The 23577-nt window shown below is 38.5% G+C and overlaps 3 protein-coding genes across 21 annotated transcripts in view; 2 read left to right on the forward strand and 1 right to left on the reverse strand.

Annotated features, from left to right (window-relative positions):
- Positions 1–735: 735 nt before the first annotated feature.
- Positions 736–16916, reverse strand: LOC100101168 (ociad protein; the record flags this gene model as incomplete). 2 transcript variants are annotated; one of them, NM_001099796.1, is given in 7 exon segments in its annotated part: positions 736–948; positions 1424–1487; positions 2057–2168; positions 2305–2447; positions 2809–2986; positions 15571–15697; positions 16590–16916. In NM_001099796.1, coding segments are annotated over 6 exon segments (669 nt in total). In that variant the 3' UTR covers positions 736–948; positions 1424–1483.
- A 32-nt stretch (positions 16917–16948) lies between these two features.
- LOC101742534 (uncharacterized) lies at positions 16949–19458 on the forward strand. The gene is made up of 3 exons (XM_004924876.4): positions 16949–17340; positions 17632–18318; positions 18508–19458. The coding sequence occupies exons 1-3, from the start codon at positions 17133–17135 to the stop codon at positions 19092–19094; spliced, it is 1482 nt and encodes a 493-aa protein (XP_004924933.2). The 5' UTR covers positions 16949–17132; the 3' UTR covers positions 19095–19458.
- Positions 19459–21763: 2305 nt separating this feature from the next.
- The window catches only part of LOC101742096 (hepatic leukemia factor), a 154571-nt gene continuing 152757 nt past the window's right edge, over positions 21764–23577 (forward strand). For all 18 annotated transcript variants that reach the window (XM_038013836.2, XM_062671018.1, XM_062671014.1 and 15 more), the window contains exon 1: positions 21764–22076. In XM_038013836.2, the coding sequence (XP_037869764.1) occupies positions 21977–22076 (100 nt within the window). In that variant the 5' untranslated portion in view covers positions 21764–21976. The remainder of the gene's footprint in view (positions 22077–23577) is intronic.

The following is a 23577-nucleotide window of genomic DNA, read 5'->3' on the forward strand; positions in this document are numbered from 1 at the left end:
GGCCACTGAACTTCTTGTCGGATCCTCTCAGTAGGTCGCGTTTTCGATCTGGTAGATTCTGCAAAAACACTGGTCTTGCTAGGGTTTAGCAACACCTACGGTTTGAGCCCCGAGAGCTCAAACCGACTAGGGTAACCTTGATATAGCCTCACAAGGCTATCAGCATAGGTAGGGAAAAAAAGTGTTATGGTGGACCCTCCGACTCCAAGTGATCGTGGCGCGTTCGGTACTTCGATATACAGGGGCAGTTTGGGATTGAAAAACTGAGTTTTCAAGGCGTCATTAATAGCTTGTATATAGCGACGGCAAACCTAGGTATAGTCCCGCAAAATACGGCGGCTGAGCTTATATAACAGATCGGAATCTAGTTTATTATCATCAGATCCTTTACGTTCTCCCACCTGTATAGTTTGCCGACTATAATACTTTAAAACCAAGAACGTCTTGTGTTTACATGCTCACGGCTCGCCTGGTGTGGTCGTTACCCGAGTCCATAGATATGAAAATGTGTCGCCTTCCTCTCCGAGACACGGGATCGAAGTCTTGGTTGCATTGTACAATGGCAGTCTCGACTTTCGAACAGGAACGCGGCATAAATAGGCAAGATGGTAGATCCTACCCGTGCGGCATTACCGAATCATTACCAGCGGTAGACGCCCATTACTGCCCAGTCTTGGATTCAGGAGTCACATCGTACATAGTATTCAAAAAACAAAACAACATAAGTTAACTACTTTATTTTATTTTCAACAATTTTAGTTATGAACATATCTGAAAAAACTATTCAACCGGCGTGCCCGTGTGGACAACATCACGGACCGCGCGCGTGTATTAAATTAGCTAAGACAACTGTGTCATTCCATCGTGTCGCCATATTTGTTGGTGGCGGGCGGAGGGGAAGGAGAGGGTTGAGGTCTAGTGACCGGAGGCGCCGCGTTCGGGTCCAATCTGAAATAAATTCATTATAATCACAAAACTTCCTCAATCATTTTCATCTAGTACTAGTTTCCAGAAATCGCATAATTTATAATTTTTATAATATGGCGGTAATAGCGAAGCGTGACCAAATTTCACTAGCAGAATATAAAAGTCTGTTGTAAATTAAATTCTTTGTTTTGCACAACACATGTACAGTTTCTGCAGTTTTAGCTTTATATTTAATGTACATTTGTGGTACATTACTAAAAGCCAAAGTAATAATTGTTTTTTAATTTCCGCACAAACAGACAATGAACATATTACGAGCAGGACAACTACAAACTACAATAACAACTAAACAATCAACAAATCTAGAGGGTTGTCAACAACTTGAAATAGCTGTCTATGAATATAAAATTACTGAGATTTACATTAAATATAGAGCGGCAGGCCTTTGGCGTACTATTAATTTCATATAATTACAGAAATAAGTTCATAATTTTACATCAAACTGTCTTGGTCCGGCAGTCGATAAAACTTGACTCACTGTTCTTTACTCATTAGATTACCTGCGTGTGAAATTCGGTTTTAAACAGAATATTAAGCACAATAAGCACAAGCACATCGCCAAAGCATAACATCTTCAAGCATGGGTCAAAATGGTACTTATTTATTGTATTACCAATATTTAAATTACAATAAATCATAAAACAAGAATTTATCCAATTCACATAAGAAAATGCAGAGCAAGTACCTAACTATTCGCAGTGCAAGCAAATCGCAATAACCATTCAACACGTAACATTAATCTATGAAATAATGAAAAAAATAAATAAAGAAATGATCCTAGAGCAGGGTCATTTCATTGAAGTGGCTATTGATATATTTTTTATATTTATTATAAAAAAATAAAAAAAGGATACAGCTGATGATAGAAGCATGCTGTATCAATCAAGTTAGGGAATTTAATTAAAATATTCACGACTAAAACTAATACTTTAACTTTGTGCTCTTTGATAAGAATAAAGTGGATAAAAGTTTCAGTGAATAAAACTTTTAGTAATCATTAATCATAAATTGAGATTTTAAGATCAACTAAGTTTTTTTTTACTTTGTCAGTATCTATGACCTCTTGTACCTGTAAGGATCCTGCCTCTCCTTGACGTACTGTCCTCTGTTTTGGCGACGTAGGTCATCGTATGAAACGGACGGGCGTGCTGGAATGGGTTCCTCCAGGTTGGGTCCTGGACCTGAATACAAAGTTAATTATTACAGTAAATAGCGTTCCCTCGGTCCTAGGACATGTTCTTCTTTAAGCATTATATAAGCAAAGTACTTTCTGGTATACAACATCGAAAAAAAAAAACAAAAAAAAAAGAGGTCCACCTTCATTATCAGGTCGGTAAGTATCCTCGCTGAAGACAGGTCGGTTGGTGTCCAAGTCGAGTGAGCTACCTGGACCAGCATCAGAATATATATCATTGGTAGTGGCTCCGTACATTGAAGGGGTCTGTACTGGCATTGAAGTCCTGTAACATAAACATTACTAACTAAGCTAACCAACTAGCTAACTAGTAGCTAGCATGACAATATGGCTATAAGCAAAATTTATGATAATGGCAAAATATTGTCTCAAAGAGAAATCCACATCTTGCTGGCCACCCTTCAGATGTCATCAACGTTTATGAAGATAGATATACTGTAAAATATCAATTCTCATTCAAGTCTCATTTATAATAATTAAGAAAAGATTTTGTTGTGATTTTTATTGGATCTAATAGCTTTTAGTTTTTGTTTAACAGTAAGCAAAGTATACAAACAGACAGATATTAAAAAATTTTATTATATCAAATTCCTAAAAATATAGAGATAAATTAAAAAATCACATACCCTCCAATCTTTCCATTCTTCCGATCTCTTAGTATCTGCCCTATATAGCTGCCGGGCAATGCCATCAGCTTCTCAGCACATGCCTGCTGGTATGACAACTTCCCCAAGAAGTAGCCAACCACTACTGCCAATGTCACCTTTGGGAATGGACCAAATCTTGGGTTTGGTTTCAGATGTCCTGAAATCAAATTTAATAAGTAATCGAAATAATATTTAGGCTGGCCCAAGCACTTCATCTCAACATGTCCTCAGCATAGGTTTTCGAAAAAAATTATTCTTGTTTTAGATTTTCAATCCACTGCATTACCAACTTCTCACCAGTCTTCTATCAGTAGTCTATGGTTCTAAATATTTTCAGCAATCCAATTTGTATTATTATTATATACCCAGAATCCCTCAAACATTTGTTTTATTAAGCCTGGTTACAACACATGCACTAAATACTATGCATGTTATTTATCGTGAGTTAGGTTTTTATGCCATTTCAAAATGTTTTAGGTCTACACATGCACTACGCCAATGAAACATCACAAAGGGAAAATAACATATAATATTCATAATGTAAGAAAGAGTCCGCCGGTAGATAATGCACTCAATAAGAACTGCTTCTATAAAATAATGAACTGTTTATTAATCATTCCATATCCAACTTATTCCAAAGCCATATACATTAAAATAATTTCATATTATTTGCATGTTCAATGATAATCTCATACCATATAAATAAGTTACATTTCTACTTGTAGTATGTAAATCACCAAAACATGTCACTGTTTTCATATATTACATTTTAGCTTTACATCAGGTTCCTGTAGTAAAAAAATGCTTTCAGTTTCTTTTTTTTTAATTATGATTGAAGGATTACTGGTGGCCTGGAGGCCTTTCTAGTTTCACCAGGACAGGTGGGCGAGCAAAGGCTAAGCCAGGAGTGGTGGGATTTGCTAACAGCTACCCAAGCGCCTCCGAAGGAGACTAAACAGCTCAAGAGCAGCTGTTTCGCGAATGAACCTACTACCGGATCGGAATCGCGACCCGCTGAGAAGATCCGGCGAGATACTCAGCAAGCTGATTCATGGGTTAGGTTGCACGGAGAACTCTTTGTCGAGTTTGACGAGTACGATTACCTGGGTCCCTAAGCCTGCTCCTAGTGTTAGAGCTGAAGGCGTCTAATGCAAAGGTTATTGGATCTGATGGATCCGTAAGGACGTGTCTAGGGCGTCGACGGTGACTGGCTCCTGCGTGATCAGGATTCGGGGAGTAGTCAACGGTGGCAACGATAAGGCGATTATCATGACGCATAGCCTTATCGAAGTAACGTTCCGACGCTGACTTCATGTATTTCTGGATAGATTCGAGGCCCAGGTCGTCGTGTAGGTCAACGTTCTTCACGAACCACATAGCTCCGACGGCTAACCTACAAAAGCGGGATTGTAGAGATTGGAGGGTGTCTATGTGTGTGCGGGCCGCGTGAGCGAACACCACACTCACGTAAGTCATGACGGGCCTTATGCAAGTTTTGTAAAGTGTTACCTTGTTCCGAAGGGACATTTTACTCCGCTTACAGATCATGGGGTAGAGTCTACCGAGAATAAACGCGGCACGGTCACGGACTGATTTTATATGCCGTATCATCAATGCATCCAGGGTAACGCCCAGGTACTTGACCTTCTTGGCCCAGGATATGGGTTGTCTAAAGAGAGTAATCGGAGGTGTGAGATTCCTCCTCTTAATCCGGAAGGAAATCCGTGTGGAGCTTCCCCTCTGAAATAGCACCGCAGTACTTCTCGCTGGGTTGATGTCTATGCGCCATTTTCGGACATCTGTCCTAGGGCTAGGGCTGCGCTCTGAAGCTTCTTTGCGATTAGGGACTTGTTTCTACTGGAATAGTAAACAGTCGTGTCGTCGGCGAATAAAGCTAACTGGGTCGGTGGCGACCAGGGGACTTTCAGTTCTGTGTTATCCAAAAATGTATGAAATTAATGACACTTAGTAATTGTTGGAAATATTCATGTTTCCATTGTAACTATATTGTATAGATTCCCTGATAAATACAGTTCCATTTATTTATCAAAACTCATGAAGCTGCATCTCTGAGTGATAAAGACATGTGGCTACCTATGTGTATATACCGGCATGTGGGTACCTACTATAATCTGATTGATTTGGCAACCCAAAAACTTATACAGCAAGGTACAATGGTAAGACTGGAGCAATTTCACTGGTGCTATTTATATTTTCAAAAATATACTAATGATTGATACTTAACCTCTTAAATCTAACTGGAAATTAAGCATAAATAAGCCACATAATATTTTATATAGTGAATTAGTAATTAGAAAGGATTAAGATTATAAAAAAATATTTGCCTATTGATAAACAGTCTCTAACAAACATAAAGTAAAACTTTCTAAAGAGTTAATTGAATTGAGCAAGCTGTCTAAGACTCACCCTTTTGAATAGCTGCAAATGTGCCCAAACCTAACACAGTGCCCAGGGGAAGACATCTTTGGAAGAAACTCTCTTGATTGCATTCAGCTAACACTTTCAGCTCATCTTGAGAAAACTTATACTGATGGTAGACAGTTAAAATTTGTCAAATACTTAAATAAATAGTAAATACCTACCACACTAAAAAATAAGTTTTTTGTTTTCAATAATATGAGACCTAACGTAACCATTCAATATAATATTTCGACGATTTACAGTGAGAATAATTTATTGATTTAGAATCAAGCGTCAGACAGGCAATTTAACATATAAAAATTAATTGTAATTTGTTTCATCAATGTTGTTTTAACATTTACTTTAAATATCGTCATTGGAATTGTTTTTATTTTATTAGCTAAATATAACCTTACCGGCGAAGCAGGAGAGAATGGGTTTGGTTCACCGGGTCCAGGAGGTGTTGGACTCTGTTGATACCCGTAGGCATTCGAATTATTCATAGTTTAAATTTTTAATGACTAAATTAAAGAATTGACAAGTTTTAAAAGGTTTGATTATTTATCGACTTTTGTTTTAGAACGTAACATAATAGATACGGACTTTCTGCTAACAACCGACGGATAAGCTTTGAGCTCAGTCCATTTATAAAATAACTTTACTCTTTGATTCGCTCGTATGACAAAATGACAAATAACAGTAGTAGTAGTAGTTTCCAAACGGAAAGGCAAAGGTTTCACACCATAAAGCCTAATCTTTTATATATATATTTATGAAATATGTTATTAAGAAATGCAATGAAGCTGATTTATTTAATATGAAATATGACTTGGCATGAAATGAAATTAATTGAAATGAGATGAGATGATATTATTATGATATGGTATATTTTTATGAAAAATGACAATATGGAGTAAAATGAAACGAAGAATTTGAGACATTAATCAACTGGGATGAAATTAAATGAGATGAGATGTTAAGGGATGAAATATAATCTCAGTAAAATGGTGCTCTTTTTCTGAGATTTTTTCAGTGGACTTTTTGGAGGGTCCCGAGAAGTTATGTCCAACGGCTTTGTTTCATTTTCCCACATTTGTGCACTTTCACAGATACTAAACAGCTAATAAACCACCGTTATTACACATTTAAACCCGAAGAAACACTAAATAGACAAAATAAAACAAATCGCACAACTTGACACCTTGCGTTCCCGCCAACAACCGACCGACAAGTAGTACCATGACATGGGGTAAATTGGGATCCTGGGGTAAATTGGGACAAACCTGCGGAAGATTCTCAAAGTACCTGTAGCACGGAATCTACCTAATTTTGTTTATGTTAATATTTATCAATGTATAGGAGAAAAACCAAGTTAACTATGGAAGTACTAAATATGAGTTAAGTTGGTCCCAAAAATTCGTCAAATTAAATTGAAAATAGTGGTTGAAAAGTGCGTTTTAAAACAGCTTAAAGAACTTTAAAAAAGGTAATATTATCGTTGTTTTTTCAATAAGATCACAGTTTATATAAGCTTTTAATACACCTGGAAATACCACAACAAACGGTAAGTTGCAATATTCTTATTTTAAATACAATAATTCGACAAAATAAAAAATGCATATTTTTTCCTTTCTTTTTGGGGAAAATTGGGACGTATGTGGGGTAATTTGGAACGAGACTGGAAAAATTAGGGACGAGAAAACACAAAATTGGAACGCCAAAAGACAAAATAGGGATGGCTTGTTAGGGTTGTCACTGATATCTTATAATAGATTTTTAGCCTATACTATCACTCAATTGCGTGATGTAAAGAAGGTTAATGTGTTTATCAGTTAGTTTATGTAAGTACTATAGGTAAAAGAAAAGTATATATATATATAATTACATTTTTTCGCGACATTTACCTTGTAATATCTGCCCGGTCGTATGTCCTTTATAGCAATAAAATAAAATTAAAAATTAAAAAGAACTAAAACGAATCAAAACTTTTGCTAATTCAGAATCTATTCACGCGTCGAATCATGATTTTTTTAACATTCACAACGCACAGACAAATAAAAACAGGCCTCAGATTTTAAATGTAACATTAATTAAAAATCCGAGATATCTAGGTTCCAATTATGAGTGAGTGAATTAATTGAGTTTAGTTATTTAGCTTAGAAAGAATTTTTTTTATTTTTGTTATTGTAGGCAGTAATCAGATAAATCTGCTTTTTTATATTATTCACATGATATCTTACTCTTGCTCAAAGATTATTTTGAAAATTTTGATTAAATAAAATTGTATTATTGCATTTCCAGTCCTTTTGTTTTCTATTTTTTATTCTATTTTATGATTTTGTTTCAGAGTTGTGATTTTTAAGGAAATTAAATAATAATTTTCTAAAATATAACATGCACATACTTTTTTTGATCATTGTATTGTTGATTATCTATCATTCACGTCACATCGCTTCGGAATAGAAACCAGCTTAATTTACACTATGTTGTGTATTGTGCTTAAATTATGGATTGTATTCATCATTTCGGTCCATATAAATAATTGTATGGCACCTACCTACCTACCTATATATCGCAGTACCGCGAACTGACAACCCTTACAAATATCCCAATTTAACCCTTACCCGTGTCAATTTACCCCGCATTCGGGGTAAATTGACATGGCCATTATTTATCCGATTATTTCTTTAAATTGAATAATTAAAATAATGTAACGGTTTTTATCACCTAGGTACGTTCAAGACGCAACTTATTTCTTTCGTTGAGCAGTGACTATTTAATTGGAACTATTTTAAAATTCAATCTGAAGTTCGATTTTGTCCCTATTTACCCCATTTTACGGTAGTAGTAGTAGTTTTATTTTTCCAAATGGAAAGGCAAAGGAATCATACCATACAGGCTAATCTTTTATATTAATTTTTTATTTTATGAAATATGATACTATGAAATGAAATGAAGTTGATTAATATAATATGAAACATGGCATGAAATCAAATGAGATGAGATGATATGATATAATATGAGATATTTTGATGGAAAATTATAATATGAAGTGAAATGAAATGAGATGAGATAATATGGGATGAAATATAATCTCAGTAAAATGGTGGTCATTTACTGAGATTTTTTCAGTGGACTTTTTGGAGGATCCCGAGAAGCTATGTCCAGCGGCTTTGTTTCAGTTTCCCACATTTGTGCACTGTCACAGATATTAAACAGTCAATAAATCACCGCTATTACACATTTAAACCTGAATAAACATTAAATAGACAAAATATGTTTCATTTTTTTTTTACTTTAAGAAAAAAATAACCACCAGAGACAATACATAATCATTATCATACATTACCACATCACCACTTTAACCCACGCGTCCAAGTGGCGATGTGGTCACGGCAGATAGTGATAGTCAAACTATTCTCACGTCTGTTTCTGGGACTTTCGTCACCAAGGCATTCTCATTGAAGAGCAATTTGGATTTCGCGCCAAATACTCGTGCTTACAATAAAATTAAATGCACTACTTCACTACCTACTGTGTGCAGGACATTTTAGTAGGGCTCAATGGAGGAAGACCCGGCCTTACGAGAGCCCTCTTCTTAGATATCGCAAAAGCGTTCAACAAAGTCTGGCACAACGCCTTGATATAACAAACTTTACAACATGAGCGTGCCAGATAGTTATGTACTCATCATACGAGACTTCGAGACGGTACCGAGTAGAGGGAACCTGCTATCTGCCGTGTTAAAATCTTGGCTGCTGGAGTCCCGCAAGCTTCCGCTCTCTCCCCGTTATTAATTACTTTGTATAGGGATGTTATATCCCGGAGGCCGGCGACTCATCTATACCTCTGCGTCAATGATACGGTTTTCTACTAGGTACTAATCGAGTAGGAAGATGTTGTTTATCCATCAAAGACTCCAGGCCGTAGCTACCACTATGGGACAGTGGTTCCGGAAGTGGTGCATCGACATCAACACTACGAAAAGCACAACCGTACTCTTTAAAGGCGTCACTCCCCCGCTTCCACTTCTAATTTACTAAACTGTAGGTTTTCAGCATCCTCTTTGACTAGCCTCTATAAAGGGCCGCCAAAGGTCAAATACTTAAGGGTACCCTCGACAAAAGGATGACATACCGTCAACAGACTAAAACAGTTCGCGACCGAGCCTCGTTCTTACTCCGTAGACTTTATCCCATGATCTGCAGGCGAAGTAAATTGTCCCTTTGTAATAAGGTGACGACAGTCCACAAAATGTTCGGTCTTGACTTATGGAAGTGCAGTGTTCGCTTTCGCGGCCCGCACACACATAAATAACCTCCAAGTCATACAACTATGTTTGTTATAGGATGACCGTCGAAGCACCGTGGTATGTAAAACCTTCAGAACGGCTTCAAATTACAATCAAAATGTACATGAGTATCTGAAGACAGCGTCAAAATGCTTTTTCGAAAAAGCGGCGCGACAGGATCTTTTATCGTAACCGCTTTAAACCACATACACAACCCAGACGACCATTCAACACAACCGTCATCACCACAAACACATAATTTCCGATCCATACCTGGAAATATGTAAGACCCACTTCTCAACCGCTGGACAAACACTAACAGATAAAATACTATAGGATTTGTCTAAATCTGAATGCGAATTGGAGAGTACTTAAAAAATCTTCCGTACGGCAGCTGAATCCGTTTTCATGCACCCTACAGATGACAAAGAAGTGGAAGCTCTCAATTTGTTAATTATGTAAATAGTATTCTAGGTCAGGATTTATTATTATTATTATTATTCCCGGTGTTACTACCGCCATTTTTCTCCTTCCTTGCAAAACTTTGGATACCTAGAATAGCCATTCAACGGTTTCATGACTGCACGTTGGTGTTAACTCACTTGTAGGTATATAACTATTCTCGGCAAGAAAATGTAAATAGATTCATCCACTTTGGGATGGCCATGCTACGTCCGATTTCTTAGCTTCTTGATGTACAGAAGTCGTCGTGGCCTAAAGGATAAGACGTCCGGTGCATTCGTGTTGAAGCGATGCACCGGTGTTCGAATCCCGCAGGCGGGTACCAATTTTTCTAATGAAATATGTACTCAACAAATGTTCACGATTCACTTCAATGGTGAAGGAATAACATCGTGTAATAAAAATCAAACCCGCAAAATTATAATTTGCGTAATTACTGGTGGTAGGACCACTTGTGAGTCCGCGCGGATAGGTACCACCGCCCTGATTATTTCTGCCGTGAAGCAGTAATGCGTTTCGGTTTGAAGGGTGGGGCAGCCGCTGTAACTATACTGAGACTTTAGAACTTGTATCTCAAGGAAGGTGGGTGGCGCGTCTACGTTGTAGATGTCTATGGGCTCCAGTAACCACTTAACATCAGGTGGGCTGTGAGCTCGTCCACCCATCTAAGCAATAAAAAAAAAATAAAAAAATAAATCTAAATGCCACACGCGTGCCTTGCTAAGAGGTGACATCCACACCATTTAAGCACACTGCACGCTTTACATTTACAGGTCCACGTAGGCAGGGCTTCATAGAGGTAGCGAGAGCTTTCAGTGAGTAGGATAGGAGCTAGAGAATCGTGGACGTTGTGCAGCATTTGCTATAGTGGAAAGACACACTGGCAGACAAGAGGAACTCGCGGAGCGTAGCATCTGCAATGAAACTGCGACTTTATTTCAATTCAAAACCGTACCTCTAGAACCTTTAGCTTAGACAACAGTCAACAATTGTTACGGATTCAAACGCTGAAGGTAGACACTTGGGCAGGGAGATAATACGACAGTCTACTATTTTAAAACAAATTGAGCCTTTGATGAAACATTTCATCAATATGTCAGGAACTATTCAAAACTATTTAGAAAAGTTTGTTTAGCGGCAAAATCTTTACATTTAAGTGATTTAATAAAAAATGCCCCTGACAAGATAAAGATGACTTGGAACATCATTGGTAGAGAAAGTGGAAAAGTCAGAAATAGCCACCAAGAATTCTCATTAAAAATAGATGATAAATACTACTAACTAGTCATGAAGATGTGGCTAATGCTTTTGAAAAGTTTTTCTCTGACATTCCAGTTTCAACTACCACTTCTCTAAATTCATCCCCCACAGCAGCTGAAATATTATTGCATAAACATGCCAACAAATGTAATGAAATTTTTAAATTTAAGGAAATTAATTCAAGCAGTATAATAAAAAGTTTTAATAGCCTTAATGTAAAAAATACAGCTGACTTGTGGGGAATATCAGTAAAGATTTTGAAGTCTGTAATAGACATTATTGCTCCTCATCTTGTTAGTATTTTTAATGACTGTATTAGGTGTGGTGTATTTCCTGACTTAATGAAACATAGTAAAGTGATTCCTCTTTTTAAATCTGGTAGTACTGATGACCCCTCTAACTATAGACCTATTTCAGTACTCCCTACGTTGAGTAAAATTTTTGAAAAAATTATTTTGACCCAACTTTTAGAACATTATAATTCAAATAACCTGCTTCATAATAAACAATTCGGGTTTACCAGGGGTCGCTCTACAACTGATGCAGGTGCTTATCTAGTCAAAAATATTTTTAAATCTTGGGAGGAATCGCATGATTGTCTTGGAATTTTCTGTGACTTATCCAAAGCATTTGACTGTGTTGAACATGAAACATTGGTGAGGAAACTACATCACTATGGTATTAGGGATGGTGCATTGGAACTTATTACTTCCTATTTATCAGGACGGATACAAACAGTAGATGTGAAAGGTAATAGATCTTCAGGCACCTTGTTGAAAATGGGTGTACCTCAAGGTTCCATTTTGGGTCCTTTTTTATTTCTAATATATATAAACGATTTACCTAGTTTTATTGAGTCCCGACACGAGGTCGTATTATTCGCAGATGATACATCTTTATTATTTAAAATTAAACGACAACTACAAGTCTATGACGAAGTGAATGATGCGATTTCGTGTGTGGTTCATTGGTTCCGTATCAATAACCTATTATTGAATAGTAAGAAAACTAAATGTATTAAATTTACTTTAAAATGTATTAAACCATCTTTAAATGTGAGACAAGTGGATAGTGATGTAATTGTTTCTGAGGAATCATTGGAGCTTGTTGAGTCAACCGTATTTCTTGGTATAACAGTGGACTCCAAACTGCAGTGGGGACCTCATATTCATAAATTGGCGAGTAAGCTCAGCTCTGCAGCATACGCAGTAAAAAAAATTAGAATGTTAACAAACGCGGACACGGCTCGTTTAGTTTACTTTAGTTACTTCCACAGTGTGATGTCCTATGGCATTTTGCTATGGGGCAATGCGGCCGATGTAGAAATGATATTTATTCTGCAGAAAAGAGCTATACGTGCTATTTATAACATGCACTCAAGGGAATCCCTGAGGGAGAAATTTAAAGAAATTAAAGTTCTCACTATGCCATCCCAGTACATTTTTGAAAATTTGATGTATGTTCGTAAACATATTGAGGAGTTTCCTAAACAGTCGGACATACATAATAGAAATACTAGGAACAAACACAAGCTTGTTGTGCCGATGAGTAGGTTACATAAGATACGAAATTCATTCGGGTGTTTGTCTGTGCGCCTGTACAACAAAATCCCACATGATGTTCAGAACCTACATATACATAGGTTTAAGAAAACTATTAAAGAACATCTGTGCAATAAAGCTTACTATAAAGTCAATGATTATCTAGAAGATTGCACAAAGTGGGAATGAGTTGCTCGCTCCAGGCATTTCAATATTGTAGTAATTGTTACGTTATAATACTCAGTGTAAAAAATTCATATTTAAAAAAATAATAATATTAAAAAATAAATAAATAATAATTTTATATGTAAAAAAAAAGACATGCCCGCTGAGTTTCTTGCCAATTCTTCTCAGGACGGAGGCTAGTTCTTGTGAATTGGCGGTAGTTCTTTTGACGTTCAACAAGTATGTACTTTCATTTATGTTGAATAAAAAATTTTTGATTTGATTTGATTTGATTTGATTTAAATTTTGCTAGTGAACGAAGCCAGCTGATGGCCAGCTTTGGATAATTTTTCCCTTCTTATAGTGTTAAGCTCATCCATGCATGAATAAAGCTCATGTTACATAGTACGAAAGCTTGGAAGAAAGTGATTGCGAGAAGAATGAGAGAGGAGAGTGAAGTATCAAACATCTAGCTCGGGTTCACGCCTTTTTTTTTCTACCTAAGCTGATGATCTTGTGAGACCACTTCAGCGTAACCTAAAGTAGGTGAGCTCACGGGGCTCAAAACTGACGTCGTTACTAATACTAACCCTAGTAAGAGCAGTGCTTTGCAGAATCTACAACCGGATCGGAAGTGCGACCCAATGAGAAGATCCGGCGAGAAACTCAGTAGGCTGTGTCTGTGGGTTAATTTACTAGCCAAGTCCTTCGTCGCAAGCGACGGGTTCGACGAGAATGATGACTGGTGCTTGTTTTTGGTGACATCGACTGTTTACCATTTTCGAGAGGTGTCTCGTGTCTTGCAGCTTTCTTGAAATGGGGGTTCATGCCGGGACGCAGTACAACGAACGCCCTTTTTTCCCTTCGCCAATTGTGTGAAAAATACCGCTGTGCAAGTAAAAGCTTGCACATGATGATTTGGAAAAAGTGTATAATAGGGTTTCCCGTGAGGTTCTGTGGTGGAGCGTAAAGTAAAAGGAATGCCAAAGAAATACCAGCTGCTCATTCAAACTATGTACGGTAGAACCAATACTTATGTACGCTCCGCAGCTGGTGTGGCGGTAGGGTTGCGCAAGGATCAGCTTTAAGGCCTTATCTGTTCATCCTAATAATGTATACTCTAACATTGGACATACAGGAGGAGACGCCCTGGTGTATGCTGTTGGTCAACGACATTGTTCTCGTTGAAGAGGCAGGCCTGAGGTACAGGGGAGTCTGACAAAATGGAACAAAAGGTTGGAAAACGAAGGTTTGAAGATCTATCGAACAAAAACCAAGCGAAAATTACGCCAAAATTCACAAAACGATCATTAGAGCTGTCGTGCTGTATGGATCTGAAAGTAGGGCGACGAAAGTAAAGTATGAAAGAGGGAGTACACGTGGCATAGATGCGAATGTTGAGATGGATGCGTGTCGTGACAAGAATGGACAAAATAAGGAATGAGTATAACAGAGGAAGTGTGAAAGTAGCCCCGGTGATTGACAAATTAAAGAGCGGACGGTTAGCGTGGTACGGACATGTGATGCCTAGAGAGGAAACGCTTGTGACTAGGAGATGTATGGAAATGGTAGTTGCAAGGTAGAGGGGGAAGAGGTCGACCGAAGAAAACATGGATCGAGTGTGTGAGTGACAATATGAAAGAGAGGAGTGAGTGTTGAGATGACGGCTCATAGAAGAAAATGCAATAGAAACATTCTCTGTGTCAACCCCACCTAGTGGAATAAGGTGAAGATAAGGTTTTATCGAGATTTTACAACAAACCTGTAACTGCTTTTATTGCTATACTACTGTTTCTGATCGCATGCTACTACTATCAATAACTTTTGAAACGGAACATATTCAAAATTTATATTGAATCAGTTGCTAAAACGTTAGGAGCTCTGACGTGTTGCTCCTCTACGTCTATCTTCGATTTGTGCACCGTTTCTTGATATATAATTTCTTTCAGTAAAAAGCGTTTGCGGCTTTTTATTAAAGATGCGTAGTCCGAAGTATCCAATTTATGAGTAGTTTTTCAACAAAGAAATATTGTTATGTAACATATCATAAGTAGAATTGTAGTCACATGACTTTTCCTTATACACTAATGACCTCGATGACCTATATATACCAAGATTCGTAAATTAATTCCTAGATTATATTAACTGTTATCAAACTTTGTTCCTGTATTGAGGCTTAAAAAAACAAAGATTTCATTCAACATTTTATTGAAGACCGATGCGATCAATGCGATATAATTATTTTCTTTTAGGATCCGGCGTTGTATTTGCCTGTAAATGATATTTCCTCATCACATTCCCGAGATGACTATTTGCGGGCAATTGTCGTAGTTTCTGGTCGCAGTTGGAAATATATGAAAGCCTCCCGTAGACGTAGCCCAGGACGGCTGCCAGCATGATTTTGGGGTATGCGCCAAAATGCGGATTACGCTTCAGACACCCTAAAATCAGAAAAAATTCATAGAAGTAAGATACCGTTAGGGGAACGTCACTGAACTGTTATATTTAATTGTAATGAGAAAAAAATGCATCCTGAAATTAATCTTACTTCTATGAAAGTTTTCCGTGGCGTCCCTACCAAACTTATGTGATTTAACTTACCATATTTGACGGCAGCGTATGTTAGAGAAGCGAACAGCGCACTGAACGGGAGACAGCGTTGATAGAAGCTCTCCTTGTCACATTCTTCAAGGGCTTTAATTTCGTCTTGTGTGAATTCGTAGTAGCGCTGAAAACAATTATTTGTAAATTTTTAGGTAATTTTCTGAAGTGCACGGATTATGTTTCTTTTTTTTTAAACATGTAGGTTTTCGTTTTCAAAGTATCAGTTGTGACTTGTCTGAAGCAATCATTGGATGTGCATCAGCAGGTATGTAGATACACTGAATGCCGCCAACTACTTTGTTATATGACACTGGAGTTGTAACTCTCAATTGTTTAATCATTGACCTAATTCATTCTATGACAAATAAGTATTAAATGTCATGGATATATCCAGGATGGCACCGATTTACTAATTTGCCTGGTCCGGGATAGCGACTGGCCGATGAAGATAGAGTGGTTGATATTCCTGCTTCTCAAAGGGAAATAAATTCGCGTTAGGTAGGTGAAAAAGTACATTATGCTTCTCGCTAGGATAACTTCAATGCGCCACTTGTGAAACACTGTCCTAGGGTTTTGGCTGTGGTATTGGCTGCGGTATTTGGGTGTAGTACCTTCGAGATAAAGGATTTATTCCTACACCAAACAGCCGTAGTATTGACGAGAAGAAGGATAGCCGAGTTCGAGAACATTGACTTAAACTGACTCAATCGGAGCAGCGAGAAAGCGGAGTCTTGCGGGACTCCGGCCGAGATAGGATAAGGAAAGGGACAATCTCCCTCTGCTCCCCAATACTCAAACGAGCAATTCAACAAGAAGTATCCCAATAATCACTGTCCGCCACGCCCATGTTCATGAAAGCAAATCTATTTAACAAGTGAGTGTATTTCATTTTTTATCGACTGTCCTTCTTGAAGTATGGTAGGATAAGTAGGTATCATAAAAAATCGACTTCACATCTTTCACGGACTGTGTTATCTACATTACATAATTTAAAATAATGGTAAAAATTAAGTTACCAATGGGTGTGTGACGTTTCGGATGGGAGGACATGCGTCGCTGGTGCGAGACTCCGCGTAACAATCACAATCTTCCTCCTTCACATCTTTACTTTTTCCAACCATAGCGTCCCTGAATTACATAATCATCGTAATGGAAAGATAGGACGGACTTCTTTCCTTTTTTGTTTAGAAATAATGCATTACAATAATTTTGCTTTTATTTTGTTCTAAAATGGTTGATTGACGGATGTCATACAAAAAAGTAACATGGTAGTACCGCGCTAACCAAAGAGAATGCAACATGTACGTAGATTGGTAATACACGCAAGGAGTCAACGAGTCTATCTAAATTAAGTAAGAAAAAAAGTTTATCAATGTCATTTAATCGCAAACATAATTGACAATCTTCAAGTTGTAGTTTCAAATTCTCCAAATGTCAAATTCGTAGTTCCCGTTGTAGAATATGCCACAATTTTTACAGAGTAAAATACTATCGTGGCCACCATACTAGCTAGGAGAGAGCTCTGGCGACGTGCAGGGGGCACATTTGGGGGAGGGCGGATGGCGTTGGCGCTGGTATTGGTACTGGCGTGGAGTGCAGTAGTGTCAGCGGCCAGGTTCAGCGACTACTCTGGGGCTAAAATGCCACAGTACGAAACAGGCGACGAAGGATCTGATGACGCAGAGTCCTTGCTTGAAGACTACCACGGACACTCACCAGACGCCTCCTCACCTCTCGATTATAAGTATGAAGAAGATATTAAATATGGTAATTTTTTTCATTAAACTTGGAAATTGGTATCGGTACTAGAAAAACTTCGATCTGACTTCCTCTAAGAGCACTTTTCTTTAGAGTTACGAGACTCAAAGAGATCAAATTTTACACGAGAGCTTATGTTTTAGAGAGAATTACGTTTAGATGTTAAATTAACATGTATCTGAATGTTATTTGTGGCTGCGTTTTTGTACTATTAAAGTCATGATAATAAGTGATTGCCATTTTTTATTAATTGAACACTAAAAAAATCACATTCACTGATAATATTTTTTTATTTTATAGGTAAAACAGAAAGTTTGGAAAGAGAAGCCGAAGTCGAAACATGGAAAAAATCTAAGGGAAGAAGGCGAGTAGTAATCGATTCCCAAGATACTCACGACACAGAATTTGATAACGAATTGGAAGCTGACTTCGGACGCAGGAGACCTAACCAGAATTATTTTCAGCGCAATCCAAAAACGAAGAGTTGGAACTATCGCGAAGACAACATAGCTGCTTTACGAAAGTCAATGCGGCATGGTCGCAGTAAGAATATAAGGGAACCTGATAATAATAATGAAGACAATTATGTAGAAAAAAAAGAATTCAGAAGAAATAAAAACAAAGAGTTTGACGATGATGATGATGATGAAAGATATAAAGAAAGCACAAAAAGAGTAGTAAGAAGAAAGCCGAGAGATAGAGTTCCCGTTCGACATTTTAATGTTGATTTAAATGGAGATTTAGTACCAGATAGAAGGGTTAAAAACGAGGAGCTGGACTATGCCAATGTCAATGAAGAGAGACGAAGAAGACCGACTTTAATTCACTCGCAAGAAGACCGCTACAGACCAAGCATTGATGATGAAGATCTTCGACTTAGAAAAAAACAGAACAAGAAAATTTTTGACGAAGATGGAGATTACTATGATATGAAAAGAGTAGAGAATATAAAGAGCAAGTTACCAATTCTACTACAACGAACTTCCGGTAAGTTTATTTATTTCTTCAATAATTTTTTTTCTTATTGCAATTTTATGTTGCAATTTTGTGTTAAACTATAAAATATGCTAATGTAATAGATATTTCTTAAATCGAATAATTGTAAATTACATATTTTGATTGCCGCGAAAGTGATTAGAAGAACAGAGAGTTAACCAAAGGCTTCTGTATGCTCAGCGACGACGTTTGTGTCGACACCCAGCAGCGCGAACATCATCGACGTGCTGTGGACATATCGGCGCGCTGAATCTCCCTCATCGTCGTCTACCAGCCATCTACCGCCATCTGAGACGACAACTCGATCCAGTACAGCAGCACCTACCACAACACTCACGTTAAATATGACTAAATCAAACAACTCATCCCAAGAGCTATCACTAGCAGAGAAATCTAGGTTATCAATTTTGAAAAAGGCACAGCGTAAAGAAAGTATCAAAATTGGTTCATCAACGAAAAAGCCTCCTGTGTTGTTGCAAGTGACAGTTAAAATACCCACAGTGGTAATGGTGGAGCCTCCAAGCTCGGAGGTAATACTGCCGAGGGCTCGCGAATTCTCAGAAGATACTCCAGAGAGGTTGAACCGAGCGAAGCATCTCATGAGGAAGAAACTCATCGCTAGAGCCAAAAACATTCAAGACCTCACTGATAATTGGGATGAAGTCGTTTGTGATTACATTGATGTGGCCCTCTTGGATTGTGCTCCTAATACGTGTATTAATATTTTATTTACCATTTTACCACCTCTAGTATTGTTTTTATTTTAATTGCACCACTTGTTAATTTACTTATTTTCCATAATGTAATTTTAGTTCGTTCAGTGTCAGCTTTGCAACAGGGAAAACGACAGTTTTAGTCGATATCAAATATATTTGTGTGTCGTACGTAAACAAAGAACAATTAAGAGTTATTTGGTACATCAAAAGAACTTTCCGCAGTAGGTACTCAAGTAGCCAGTTGAAATCAATGAAAATGAATACTGCAGTTGTTTCGATCAGCACTTCGTCCGACCCGGAAAGCCTACCTAGCTATTTTCAAGCTACGTTTGTATAATTTAGTGGGTTTTATTGATTTTGCTAACACCGATCTGAGATAATATTGCTAGTTATGGAGAAATAAAATAGTTACATACTTGTGAGTTTTTATTACTTTATTGCAGTAGATGGGCATAGGTGCTCACGGTGCATTTAGTGTTAGGTGGCTACCAAGAGCCACAAACACAACAATTTGATTCCGTACCTATAATAAGTTAATATATGAGATGATATGGGACAAATTGCTGTTTTTTATTATGGTCAGATAAATATAATACGCATAAGTATTATGTTGAAAAAATAGACCAATTGCGTAAAGTAGTCGTGCATCCCAACAGCGCTGATGTATGGCAATTACTTCTGCAGAAAGGTTAGAAAATAATTGTTAGCAACGATTAAGCTGTGACTCTGATATCGTCGACGACCAAAAACGGCTGTAGCACACGCTCATCTGTCTTGACCGTGAACTCACGGAACCACCTCGTACGAGTGTCTCGAACGGTCTGGAGGCGCTAAGCACGAGTGGGGGCTTCGGATTATTTTAAGAATTATGTTGTCTGTTCCATGATGAATACTCCAATGATGCATGTCATCACCACACTGCTCGACACCAAATAATGTTCTATCCTATTACTTTCAATATTCACCAAACTGTAACATGCTCGAATACAATCTTATTAATTAACCTCCGATTGAAATTGAACGCCACCATTTCGAGATTCGATTTTGTGTGACCTCATATTTTAATTTTTTTTCTCAGTTGCTACGTCTACCTCCGCCAGCGTGGCGGAGAGGGAGCTTCGTGCGTTACTGCGACAGCGGAAAGACGTGGCAGATTTTACAGTAGCGGAGTACACAGCGCTCACAATCCAGCCGACGTTTCGGGCCGGTGCCGTAGCTTCAAACTTCGAACAACAATGGAATAGTTTCATAGCCACAAACAGCGCAACTAGACAACTTACATCTAAAATCCTGATACTAATTTTATTAAAGTACTTACAAAGATATAAAGATTAGTTTTCATTTATTTATAGCTATAGGTCTGAAGATCACTTCAATCCATTTCAATCAAGAACAAAACCTCCGGGAGACTACTGGACTTTATCCACCTTCTCGAAATTAGAACTCAATTTCCTTCGGAACCTCAAATCTTTATGTAAGCAATGCCTGTACTTCGAACCGATGTTGGCTAAAGGTTGAACAAACGAGGCACTGAACTGCAGCTGCATATATGATGAAGTGCGACATTGATTTCTCTGAATTGTTTGTCTGAACCAAAATTTAACGAAATGTTCATAAGCGTAGAATCGTGTATTAGCAATAGCATTGAGTGAATAATCACCAGTTGCCTTTTTTGCAAAAAAGTGGTAGAAAGGTAAGACAATGAATGTAAAATTCATGTAAAACAAAATGTACATACGAGTACATAACAGCCGATGCTAACGCCGACATTGCTGTCCCCTCCTGGCTGAACCTGTGCTCGCCCAGCTGCCTTGGTGAAATTGGAAAGGCTTCCTGAACTCCAATAATCCTTCCTTCATAAAAAAATCATTCTTGTTCTTGCTCCCTTTCAATAGATGGAGCTAGGATAGCATGTTCGTTCTCAAAGCGTCAAAACCCTAAATACCTATAGTCTTTTTGGTTCTTTTTTAACCAGGATTAGGAATGTTCTCTATCAGATTTTGTTTAACAATTTTCGCCCATCGCTATGTCAACTGAGTTAACATTACAATAACATTTTCGGAATTGACGGGCGTACGAAATACAAGCTGAAACGCATGAAACCCATGAAGGCAGCATCTCAGTACCATTCCGTGCGGGCTTACAACACGCCTGGTCACCATACAAGAGAAGAGGTTTCATGAAATTGAGAAGTGAAGTAAGAAAACAGCATTGTATAATTAATGTCATGGACAATGCTCTATCTTAAAAATTTAATTATACTTATCTACTTAGTTTTGTTGCTCGTTCTACGTCTTTTTTTCCTGTACAAGGGGAATAACACAGGTAACTTGACGTAACTTAACACATGTAACAGTAACAGGTAAAATAACACTGGGACTTAACTGAGCACCGGCCCGGCTAGGCTAATCTGCAAATGTACAGCAACAAAAAAGTTTCGTGTCAACAAAATTGGTTCATAAATTTGGTTTGGTACACATAGTTGTTTAAGCCCACTCGAGGCAATATACTGTGTAGGTTCTAAGGGTAGATCCCGAAGCTAAAACTAATAATGAGTTTTATTGTGACTTCGAATATTTCGAGTGGTTTCCAAACAATTAAACTATTTACGTACGTACGTTTTATTAGTTACAGTTCGCGTAGTGATTGTGTGAAATGAAGGCTATTGGCAACATACGTGAAACAGCGGCCTCTACCGACGAGAGTATGTACCGTGGATCGACCGAAGCGACGGCAGATGTCGGTGGCGCATCGCGGATTGATTGCAGCGCCAGCGAGGCCGAGCGCGGAGCGACGTCCACGAGCTTGGAGTATTTAATCGCCGCGCGAGCCGCGGGCCGGAGGTCGGTCGTGCTCGAGTGTGTGCGGGGCCGGCGCGTCTCCCCGATAGTGTTCTCGTATCGAGTCTAAGCCCGGTGTTATAAGTGATTATTATGAGCGACAGGGACAGGTCGTCGCCCTCCCTCACGGACACCCCGCTGAAGACGTACATCGGTCGACACGACGACGACTACCCCTTAATCAACGGAAACGGTAAGTGTTCACCTCTCTTTTCTGTCCAATTTTCTGAGAAGTTGCAGAACGGCAGCGGGGGTGGCGCTTATTTTCCGGTCTCATGACTGTTTTATCAAAAAATGAATTTAGCCGCACTGAGGGTTGATTCACCCGTCACCATCGCTTACTTCCTGCAACATCCAAGTCCGTCCTCACACTTAAACTCTTTCTAAGTCTATTCGGGTCCAATCCTAAACGACGGGAATGTATACATAGAACATTCCTAAATGATAGGAGATATTTTTTGGGCACAATGCGAAAGGTCGGTGGTTCCGGCGACGGCGAGGATGGGAGACAGGTCGGTCGGTGCGGTCTCCAGCTGCCGCGGATCGATATCCGTCGACCTTAGCTCTGAAAGCGGAATAAGTTTCGGAGGGTGGTGTTATCGCAAGATAAGAGTGCCGTCGGAGCCGCACCGCGCCCTGCGGCACGGATCCGCAGCGCCGTAAATAATCTTAATGTGGACTGCGGAACGAAGGAAATGTCTAACTCGGGCTAAATGTCTTATACACTGCGACCGCACTCTGCATTTATCGTCAGGATAAAGTCTTAAGCTAACCTCTAACCATTGATTAGCATTATTTTGCGGCGTTTCGATTCGATCTAATTTGGCCTTGGAAACAATAACTTTCGAAAGAAGTAATAAATAAAGTGTATAAATCCTACTTTTTGTCATCGTGCAATAAGTGAAAGATTTGAATACCATTTATCACACCGTGACAGAAGTGCAATTTTATCGTGTTTAATCAAAATTATACTATATAGTTCAATATATTGAACTGGGAACTAGTAAGCTCGACGTGAATTTGTCATTGGACGTTTTGAGCTCACTGTGCCGAGTTAAATAATTTTGTAATGAATGTGAGCATACTCTTTTATTGTGGGAGAATACTAAAACGATTTTTATAGATTTCGAGCTCATTTATTGGAATATAATGAGGACGACGCGAGCGGTTCCGCTTACCTAGCTTGCTGTATCAACAATTAAGATAACGATTAATCATCTCGAGCTGACACCAGCGCGTACGGACGGGTCCCGTCGGGGATACCTACGTAGAACTCGCTCAACCTTGACCAAAATCTATTTTGATAAAGTAATCATGCATTCCGTGTAGTCTTCGCCCGTTGTTGTTGATAGAATTGACGACGATGCTGAATTCTCGAAAGGCAATCCGTCGTAACAAGAGAATCGGGCGTGCGGCCGGAGTCGGCGACACCACTGCGTGATTATAATTTTAAGTAAATTATCGTTCGACCGCAAGTCGCCCGCTGCGAGGAGCTAACGCAATATGTGTCAGTAGTTGTATACTGTTGCTCAACGCGACGTTGCCATGTAATTTGTGAGCTGTAATTATCTGAGCGCTTATCATCACGGCGAGCTATTGATAAGTGGTTATGGATACGTCCGCACCGATTCAATCGCCCCGCGCCCTTTGATAACATACTCGAGGCTTAAGGAATTCTTTAATCACTAAACGAT

This window comes from Bombyx mori, chromosome 1 (assembly GCF_030269925.1).
Source record: "Bombyx mori chromosome 1, ASM3026992v2".
NCBI classification, from domain to species: Eukaryota; Metazoa; Arthropoda; class Insecta; order Lepidoptera; family Bombycidae; genus Bombyx; species Bombyx mori.